Source organism: Apaloderma vittatum, unplaced genomic scaffold, assembly GCF_000703405.1.
Source record: "Apaloderma vittatum isolate BGI_N311 unplaced genomic scaffold, ASM70340v1 scaffold22635, whole genome shotgun sequence".
NCBI classification, from domain to species: Eukaryota; Metazoa; Chordata; class Aves; order Trogoniformes; family Trogonidae; genus Apaloderma; species Apaloderma vittatum.
This window is the reverse complement of record NW_009719178.1, coordinates 246-11,193: the sequence shown is the minus strand read 5'-3', so window position 1 is coordinate 11,193 and position 10,948 is coordinate 246. Positions and strand designations below refer to the sequence as shown.

Below are 10,948 nucleotides of genomic sequence, written 5' to 3'. Positions count from 1 at the left end.
TCACTTGGTAGCTAGATGTCTGTGGTCAGAAGACATGCCATGGTCCTGCCACAGTCCTTTCTGCCAGATTTCACTTCGGCATTAAGTTGTAAAACCACACCAAAAGACCCCAACCCCCAATTGGACTGCAGTAAAACAAGTGTTCCAGTTAGTTTCATGGTAGGGAAAAAGCAAGCTGTATTAACTCCTGTTCTTTCTAAACCCCAAGACTGTGCTTTTAGCTTAGGATGGCATCACCTGGGAACAAGGATCTGCATTCACCTCACACACGTCCGGCAATGTAGGGACCTTGACACAGCCTCGTCCCCCTCCATGCCCACCTGGGCAGGGTGCAGGGGCTGGCAGCTGCAGCACCATACACTATCCACTGATCAGACCCAGACCCACACCCACACGTGCATTTAAGGTATCAGTAAGGTGCAGGGTAATTTTTTGATCAGTTTTTGACAGTATTCAGATAGTTTCTGAAGCCGCACACGTGTGACAAATAGTTGAGGGATAAGAGTCTTCTACCACATCAGTAAATCCCCCCTCCCCTTTGTACCACCCCAGCAAACAAAACAAATGCCTGAATTATTAATAAAATAAGCATGATAATGAATAATCTATGTTAAGCATTTTCTTACCCTTTATTTTTTCATTATGATCAGAAGAGGAATATGATTAACAGCAGTTTAAACTTTAGCAGTACAATTTCAGTATTAAATATAAAACTACACTGCAAGTTGATGTATTTTAAAAATGGTTATGTATACTCTAGCCTTAATTTATGTATCAAATACAAGTAACTCAATTGTTTCTTGCCTTGACAATTAACATATCTAACAAATTTCAACAAGCCAGACATCCATCTTTTCCATTAAAAAAAATAAGCAAGCACACCAACTCTTATTCATAGCAAGGGGGTATAAAGATTCAACACTTTCCTGAGTGTTGCGCAAAGAATAACAGATTCGAGAAAGTCAGTTAAATAAGTGTAACGATAAACCTAAAGCTAAGCTGGAGGACCTTTTGATTAACTTCATATTTCATATATTACTTGCATCAGTTGAGAGCAACATGAGTTACAGAACTTCCATGAAAACAAGCCACTTACAAGCAGGTGGTTAAGCTTGATCAGTTTATTAAAAGGATTATATGACACGGTTGCCTGCAATAGCAGGGGACTGGCTCTGATGACCCAGGAAGTTCTCTCCAGTCCCATGTTTCTAAGCCATGCACCAAGTGTATCCAGCCCACACTTTCACATTTGGAAAAAGCCAAAGCCACACACACGCACTCACAGAAAATAAAATTTAAAAAAAGTCCTTGATGACACCATTTCATTTCTCTAGATATTCACTATGCAGAAGGGAACAGAGCTAAAGTCCTGTACAGAGGATACATTTACTCGAGGTTGATGTGGTACTGAAGTCAGTTAATAATTAGATACCTCCAGGCAGATTCAGTTACAGGGCATACCAACACTGCACACTGCCAGACAATTTCTAATCAAGCCAAGAACCTCTTGCAGGGATGAGGCCTCTTTGCTAGCAAGCACAGAGCACACTGAATAAGCTAAAAGCAGCTGTTCTTAAATGAACTACCCTACCAACCGTGAGTGAATGACAGATAGATGGTAAGAAGCATTTACCTACTAGACAAGATCTCTCTGCACACTCAGGCAGAAGAAGTAATTAGTTCAGAGCAGCAACCATTGCTCCTACCTTGCCTGTCTCTTGAGTATGTTCTCTTTAAAAGCTGGTCTACAGAATCAGTGCAGCCATTCTCAAGCACTACCAAAGTAGCAGTTTGCAGCTGCTATGCAAGACTCTACTTTCAAATGGTAGTCAGACATTCCCATCCTCGTGGCCAGTTTGCTAGGACAGCTTACTAGCCACAGCAAACAGCCTTTGCAACAACTAGAGATCTAAACAATTGCCTACATTCAGCCCATCTAACTTCTAGGCACTTTGTTAAGGTGTCTGGGTCTAGTCACCCAGAACTCCCCCCACCCCCCAGAAAAAAAAATAAAAAAAAACCCAACCCAAATGATCACTGAAGGCAGAATCTCAATTGCCTTCTGGAGGTGTCTCTGGACCCCCACTGAGCAAAGCTGCATTTCAACCAGGTTCTTAACACAGGCACCTCAGTTAGACAGGATGAATGGAGACTTGCACCTCTTTCAAGAGATAGTATCAATACTCTCCAAAACCAAAGGCAATTAAGCAATTAAGGTTTGCAACTCCAGTTACGTTTGGAAACAGACTTACAGTCAAGTAATTAAGCTGTAGTCCCTCCCTCCCAAGCATAAAAGCCTTCCACATCGAGGCTCTTCTATTTAAAAAAAAAAAAAAAAAAAAAGAAAGAGAAGGCATTCTTTCAAACAAAGAGTGGACATGGCTGCTTTGCCACTCATTCCTGGGGAAGCTGAAGGGTCAGAGAACACTTACTCAGAGATCTGGAATGACTAAGCACTGCTAGTGCATGCAAAGCAGAAGTAACAAGATTGTTTTTAAATTAACCCTAGTCCTCTTCTCCACCCCACAAAATTCATGCAAGTGTTTGAGAAGATAGTCAAGACATAATAGCCCATTTCCAAAAAGGCTTAGTTTCTGGTTTTTCTTTTTCCTTCAGATCATAGAAGAAATGTCTTTTGTTTTCTTTCTGTGGGTAGAGAAATGCATTTTTGGCATGTTTCAGAATCACAGATATCTATGAAGTCCATGCTGTTTAAATTCTCCAACTAGTTTCTATAACCTGTCAAAAAACATAAGCAGCCTATAGGTTTCCCCCGTATCGACATGCATGCTCAGAGCTCTCCACTTTAGTGAAATGAGGTGTTACTCCTGTGCTGATAGTTGACGAGTCAGCATTACACGACTTCGAGACCAACTAAATTAACATTGTCGTAATATGAAAGGCAAGCACAAGTTCATTTATTTATAGCAAAGGTCTTGGGTTACAGGAGGTCAGTTCTTGCCATCTTGAAAAGATAGGGGATAACTTATTGCATACATGTGCATTATAATTTAGCAGCAAGTCATTCATAGAAACACTTCCCTCCTACTGCTTTTTTGGTTTATTATCTCAATGATATATATATTTTAGCTTTACAAAGCATTTAACACCACCTTTAAGTTAATGGTCTTTTATTGGAAAAAAAGACTAGCATTTACAACTTGGAATGGACATAAATTGTAATATCTTGAACAGCGATGTTGATAGTTGTGCTGAAGTCCACAGGCTACTCCGCCAGCTCCAAGTCATGGTACAGAGGTTTTAAAAATATGAGAGTCCAAAAGATGCTCCCTTGGTGAAGGTTTCTTTTAAAAATTTTGTGAACGGTAACAGCCCGACACCCGTTTCACTATAGTGCAATGCAGACAATGTTAAACCAGTATTTTAACAGACATGCCATCCATAGTTAAGATCATCGTATTTTTGGAGCACACTGCTACGTACAGGAGAACCATTCAACCTTTAGGGCATTTTTCTCTAAGTTTTGCATCCTTCAACCATTTTGCTGCATACCATCCTGAGGTATAAACCAATTTTGAAGTAAACCAGCTATGACAATTTATACTACAAATTGAACTAGAATCCACTGTTGAACAAAAGAGTGGATCCTTTAGGTTGTTTTTTCCTTTTTAATACAAATGTCTGACTGTGCTCAATTGTCAAGCTGCATGCATGAAAAACTGGCCAGCCCAAACAGTGTAATAGTCATTAGCAAATGGAACTTTTGAGTTCACTAAGTGCTTCCTTTTTTTTTTTTTTATTTTCAAGGTAGTACAATTATTTATATTGTAAAACTGATGTTTAACTTTATCTTTTGGGGACAGGACCACCAACCATTACATGCAGTTTGTGGACAGAAGGTATTTTGACATTCAGTTTTGCTATACAGAAACAGAATGAATAAATGAACATTTTTTTTGCAAGAGGTAAGTAAAAGATTCAATTTGATTCTTCTAGAGGAAAAAAGGTGTAAAGGAGGTCTCTTCACTTTGCAGTCATCATCTGTACGAATTCTGAAAAGACAAAAAGTCACTGTGATTTATTGTCTCCAGAGTACTTCAACTGCCAAGTCTCTTAAACATTGATACAAGAAAGCCCCTTCACTGCATCTAAGTTTTTGTCCACAGCAGCGGACAACCAAGTACTAGAAATTAATACCCTAGCCAACAGCTTTCACTCAAGCTGAGTAATGCTTCTGAGTCAAGACAAGCATCTTTTTTACCTTCATAGTTGACTTGACCATCCCCATCAATGTCTGCTTCTCTGATCATTTCATCTACTTCTTCATCTGTTAGCTTTTCTCCTAAGTTTGTCATAACGTGACGTAGTTCTGCTGCACTGATATAGCCATTGCCATCCTGTGAGGAAAGAGTTGCACAAAATCAATAATTCTGATATTGGTTAACCCTGGAACTACATCTACATTTCCTGTAACTGCTTCTGAACTAGCCTGACAGCACTTGGAACAGATATACAGGCCTGGTACCCTGTGTAACCCTACAGTACATACTAGTCCCACTGCCTTGCAAAGCATGCGTGGCACCATATCCTTCTATACAATTATTGTACTGCAAGAATAACTGCATGCTTGAATTGTAGCTGTGACATGGTTTTTTTTAATGTTTTTAAGGGAGCTTTCAAAAATTAAACAAAACCCACTTTGTTTCTGGGTTTATCTCTGCTGCCTAAGCAAGGCTAAAGAAAAAAAAAAAACACAACACACAAACAAAGCAACCCAAGCCAATTGCCCAACAACTAAAGAAAAGTCAGCTTTCTCTTCTGTGTAATACTACCTCTATAACCAGATACAGGTGACTAGATTAGGCTTCTTAGAGGACATAGAACAAGTTTTCAAAGAAAACATTTAAAGATTTTTACAACTCCTTATGAGTAAAATTTATTTAAAGAGAATGACACTTCTAAGTCAGTGTTCCCATTAGTAATACCCGAACCTAGAGCCCATCCCTGGCCATTTCAAAGTTGTCCTCTTCCGTACAGGGGAAGAATACACTAGCTTGGAGCAGCAGTTCATCGGCCATCACAAGCAGATGAGATACCTCAGTGGCTTTAAACACAGTTTGCAGAAATAACCCCACAGGGTAGATGAAACACTAACCAAAGAGTCAAACATTTCCTTAGCACATTTCCAGCTAAGTACAAAAGACTAACACATTTTTCCCATAAAAAGTACTAAGGCTTTCTTTAATACACGCGTGCACATCAGCTTAGCAGCTGCACCAGCCATTACCCAACAAAATTCTAGAATCGTAGGATGGCTTGGGTTGGAAGGAACCTTAAAGATCATCTAGATCCAAACCCCTCTGCCACAGGCAGCAACACCTCACACTAGACTAGGTTGCTCAAAGCCTCATCCAGCCTGGCCTTGAACACTTCCAGGGATGAGGCATCCACTTCTCCAGGTAACCTGTCCCAGGTTCTCATCTATCACATCCAAGCAATCCAAAGAGGGGAGAATTTGTTCTCCAAGCAATTGACTATCATATATGCCCAGGTATCCTTAAAGACAGAGGAAGCAGAGCTCCTAAGTTTTCCTGAAAGCAATCTCAAAGTCCGTATCTTGAAAAAGCAACATGCAGTATTTCATGTCCCTCTAAATACTGACTACATCACCTTAGCTTCAAAAGCTTCCATAAAGAAGTATAAAGCCTTGTGTGCACCCATGTAAACATTTCCCCCAAAGTCAAAAGGTGAAGAAGAATCCCACCTCTCCTCTACCACCACACCCCTCCTCAAAAAAACCCCAACGACCCACAAGCATCAAGTTTTGCTCATCTCTGCTCTTAAGGAAAGGCCACAAAGTTTTCCTCACAGATAAGCTTAGGCCTGCTTTGTAAAGCAGGCAGAACCAGTCTGCAACAACCTGGTTCTGTTTCCAGAACAGTCCTTGCTGTTTCCCGCTCCTCTGCTTCTACTAGAGGACCTTTTCCTTTCTAGAGAAGAAACACTGAAGAAATAAAAGACACTGTCACTGCTTCTAAAGAAGCAGTACTTTTATTAATACCTTGTCAAAAACTCGGAATGCCTCACGGATTTCTTCCTCGCTGTCTGTGTCCTTCATTTTTCTGGCCATCATGGTTAAAAACTCAGGGAAGTCGATAGTGCCATTGCCTTAATGAAAAGAAACTTCCAAAATTAAATTTCCATGCTTTTATTTATAGAAAAAAAATACAAACAAATCTGGCATTTAACTTGACCAAGGACAAGACTGATAGATCCTCTGTAAATCGTTCTTAGAGAAGAACAGGATGTTCTCCCTAAATTGCCTCTTCCTTATTAGCATGTGCAGCACCCACTACCACTGCAGTGTTTCAACATGATGAAATCAGAAACCAACTGTTTGCCACCCAAGTGGCAGTAAAATATTGGCTTGTGATTCAAGGTTAACTAACACTAAGATTTCTAAGACTTAGCTTTATTTCAAATCACTCCCAAAAATTAATCATTTAGGATTTTTTAGACTCTCCAAATTGCTGTGGGATATTCCAGATGGGAATGTACTATAAAGACAGCACTACAAATTCAGGTTACACTTCACTAAAGCTGCTCATAAATATTTGTTCCTCATTAAAAATCAACTTCCTTATCAATATATGTTTTAAACTATAGAAGTAATGCATCACTTTAAGGGGCAACGGAGACCCACAAATTCCAGCAATGCGAAAAAAGCTGCCATTATTTGGCATTTTAGAAGTAATTGTTCCTACAGGTATTCTACTGCAAAACTGAAAAATCCTGGTAACATCCAGGCCTCACCCCTAAGATTAAGTTCTTTATTCAAAGTAAGGAATTCAAACTTCAGGCTGCTAAAAGCTACGAGGAAAGTGGTATGGTGAAGAAAGCAATTCTTTAAAGCAGTGAAAGCTAGAATTCCATTGTCAAGATTCAGTCCTCATCAAATAGTTCAGCGAGCAACTATGATCTACTCATTGCTTGAGAGAAACATACAAAATCATTGGGTAAGTACAGTGAAGACTCTAAAATAAATGCAGTTTAAGAAAACTTCTACAGCTTACAGATTCCAGGTTGAGACATATACAGCTATTTATCATCATGACCAGCTTTATCTACCAGCTAAATCTGAATACAAGTCTTGTATTCAGCTTCAAAAAAAAAAAAAAAAACCTCAGTGAACATGCAGAGTAACACCAAAACATTCTGCCATAAATTAAGTTTAAACAGATGGGCAGGCATACAAGTCCTCAGCCTCCTTTTGTTTTTAAGCTACCGGTGCAGCATTGTGGACTCCAGCTGAGAGAATCCACTGTATCAAACTCTGCATAGCACTGCAAACCATAAAAGTATCTGGATCTAAAAGTCAACGATTAAGTTCAATTTACACTTTTAGGAAAGTAGCTGTAACTAACATAGTCTGATAAACAGATAAACTATGCTCTTGCCAACATACTTTCACTCTTCTTTTACAGAGATATTGCAGAAAAATCACTATCAAAAGCAACATACAAGATCAAAGCCTTAACAACTCTGAGCAGGGGAAAGTATTTTTCCTTTTTATAACTGCTAACCTGGCTGGAGTCTCAGAAACAAAACGTGCAGTCACCCTTTCTGCATACATTTAAAATAATTCCAATAGATTTCATACAGGAAGGTTTTGCTGCTTTTGCTTCCAATCCTTCCCCCCTACCTATTAGGTATCTATAACAGTGCACTAGACTATACGGTCTCTTCACGTTACGCTTTCAATCCTTGGAAGTTCAGCACTATTCCACTCCTACCACATTTTTGGCCTTAGACAAAACCACATACATTAGCACAGCTATTAAGACCAACAAGGGCTGACGAAACATGTATAGGAAAGCTGGGTGGAAACACAGGTTACCAGCAGGTCAGGTCAGGGCAAGTCAGATAGCAACAGGAAGCCTGTGAACAATAAAATATTAAAGACCAACAGCATACCTTTGTCTCTGGCCATGCCCTTTTCTAGATTCTCACTAATACTGCTGGCATCTTTGCTGTGCAGAAAGCAATCCGAAAATAGTGACATCCTTCCAAGTTTGAATTCTATAGAGTATTTTGAAACTGCTTCAAGAGAACAATGTCACAGGATCTTCTCTATGCAGCCCAAGCCCTGATATCAGAATCATACATCAAGATGCTAATAACCACCTTTCCAAAACTTACCATCAGCATCTACCTCGTTGATCATATCCTGCAATTCTGCTTCTGTTGGATTTTGACCCAACGACCTCATGACAGTTCCCAGTTCTTTTGTTGTGATAGTACCATCACCATCTTTGTCAAATAGGGAAAAGGCTTCCTTGAATTCTAGAGGCAGAAACAGTCCCAGTGTTTAGTAACATCAGCAGCATAAGAAAATCACATATTAAAAATGCACTCCACTGACAACACCTCGTACAATTTTACCAAATACTTTATCTAATTGTATTTAGAGAATTAACATTCAAATATTAAAAAAATTACTTACAGCACAAACACATAATTTGCACAGTATTTTCAAGCTTATTTCATGTTACTATTACCCACATTACAACTCTACAGTGCATCACCCTGACTGAGGCACAGCTGCACCAGAAACAGCATCTGGTCCCACTTTACCATTAACAGCCATACTGGAACTCCAAGTGTTGTCATTTACCACTTATTTTTAAGGCAGCAGAAAACAAGAACTGAGATCAACCACAAGCAGGTGACTGATCTCCAACAGGCCAAATAATGCTGCTTCTCCTAACCAGCTGGAATTACATACATAGAAGTTATCTATAAAACACTGGCTTATGTTAATGGATAAAAAAAAAATCCATTTTTAGTTTGTTACCATTTCATTCAAGTTTATATTTGCTTTATTAAAAAGAAAAGAGTACCTAGGTCTGCTTTGACTCCAAGAAGTTCACTTGAGTCTAGCAATTATTTCTGTTTGCAAGAAATCTAGAAGGACTTGGCTCAAGTCTGAAAGTCTAAAAAAAAATCATTATCTGTAGTCCAAGGAACAAGCAGTCTAAATTAAGAGGCAATGAACCAGCAATCTTCCAAAATTATTTTATGTTTTCTTCAAGTGAATGCTTTTTTTAAAAGTGTTAGTAGAGATATGAAATTGTCAAAAACTGGTTTTTTCCATTGTTTCAGAGCTATTTTATTTTAGTCAAAAGAAGTAAGCAAAAGAATAATCATTTCTCATCAAGACACTTACCAGCAATCTGTTCTTCAGTCAGCTGATCAGCCTACACGAAGAATAGAACATTTTAGAATATTGTTTACCTCTAGCTATATGTCAAGCCACAAGACACTTCCTTCAGGTTTCAGTAGTGATTTATCATTACTTCTACAAAGCTACTTTCAATCCCTAGAATTCTGCCTCCGCAAAGAGATTCCACCCACCTACACTATGCAGTCATTTCCAAAGGCATATAAGCCGACTTGTTTTGAAACTGCACGAGAAGAACCAGACATGCCATCCTTCAACTTGGGAGAATCCAACTTGGTCAAGTGAAGGACACAGAGCAGGCTCCTTGCAAGTGGTCAGAAAGGCATGAAATCCTTGATGCCATGTGTTTGGGGTTTCACATCACATCAGATGTCACTTCCAGCAAGACAGTGACCCCACTACTGCACAGGCATATTTGCACATTAGTGGAATAATGGCAATTGTGCCACCTAGTGATTTTGACACTCCTGAAGTCCACCCTCCCCCACCTCACTGCATCAAGTATTAGCCTACTGCAAGTTTAACAGAAAGGACCGTGCCATAATATCAGGAGCAATTACTGCTCAGTATTACAGAGATTTTTGCCATCTTTCACCATAAAAAAAAACCCCAACATTTTCAAGCATCATGATGTTATTTTTCCACTCAGTCAACTAGTTCAAGGCACTTCGCATGAATATGCAGCTTGTTTTACACATCATTTTAAGGTGGCAAGATTTAGAACGCTCACTTAACATCTCTCCTGTACAGCAAGAGGCCACTGCTGCATCCAAAGGCATACAGCTCACTGGGCAACTAAACAGGCTTTCCCAAAAGCTTAACTGTGCTAATCACACCCTTCTAGAAGCCTCTCCTTTCCGTATGGCCAGAATATTACAAAAAGCTCTGCTGTCTGGACTCAAAGTAGCTAATCAGTTCTTTATGGAAAAAATCTGCATTTTCCTAGTAAGTAGAAAAGAAAAAAAATCTGATTTTACATGCCTAGTCATAGATACTGGAGCATACAAGGTACTGATTCCTTTTCAAACTAATTTTATCAGTTGGCTTTTACTAATAGAAGAATTTTGTAGGTCAGAGAACACAGGCTTCTTATAATCCTTTTGTCCTAAAATACCATTATTCAAGTATAAAAACCACTTAACAGCAGTAAAGAGCTACAAAACCAATGGAGAACAGGCTATATAATCTGTTAAACTCCACCACAGGGGAATACAGTAGGGCTGAGAGCCTGCTGTGTATGTTAAATGACATACACAGATATCACCTGCAAATCGGTGTTGATGTTGCATTTTTAATGTCTGTATTTAATGATTAAGCAATTTGCCCTATGCACAGTGGGTTGGGTGAACAAAACATAAATGCTAACAGCTAGAAGCAGTCCAAATTTATTAAATCTTCTGAAATAAAAGCAGAAAACTGGTGTTCAAAATCCATTTCGTCTTCATCTTTCCACACTCTTTGTGATTTTTCCAGAAAATGCGAGGTTTTAAAGATTATCTAAGGAATTTACATAACAGACTCAGTGCCCTGCAGAACAGGAAGCAGAGCCACACCTCGGCAAAAAACCTCCAACCCACAGCACCAGCTCATTGCCCCATTAGTCGGAGCTCACTGGATGCTTCTCAAATTGTATTTCAAAATAAAAAAAAAAAGGAAAATAAACAAAAAACCCCCGATTTCTCATACACCACGACGTCAGGAGCACACAACCCGACCCCAAACTGCCATGGGGTTCACCTTCCCGAG

At 39.2% G+C, this 10,948-nt stretch overlaps 1 protein-coding gene across 1 annotated transcript; it reads right to left on the bottom strand.

The window, feature by feature from the left end:
• Nucleotides 1-610: 610 nt before the first annotated feature.
• On the bottom strand, nt 611-9,230 carry LOC104274806 (calmodulin-A-like; the record flags this gene model as incomplete). The annotated part of the gene is given in 5 exon segments (XM_009870542.1): nt 611-4,013; nt 4,223-4,358; nt 6,023-6,129; nt 8,161-8,304; nt 9,188-9,230. Coding segments are annotated over 5 exon segments (459 nt in total), but the record flags the coding sequence as incomplete, so codon positions are not given.
• Nucleotides 9,231-10,948: the final 1,718 nt, after the last annotated feature.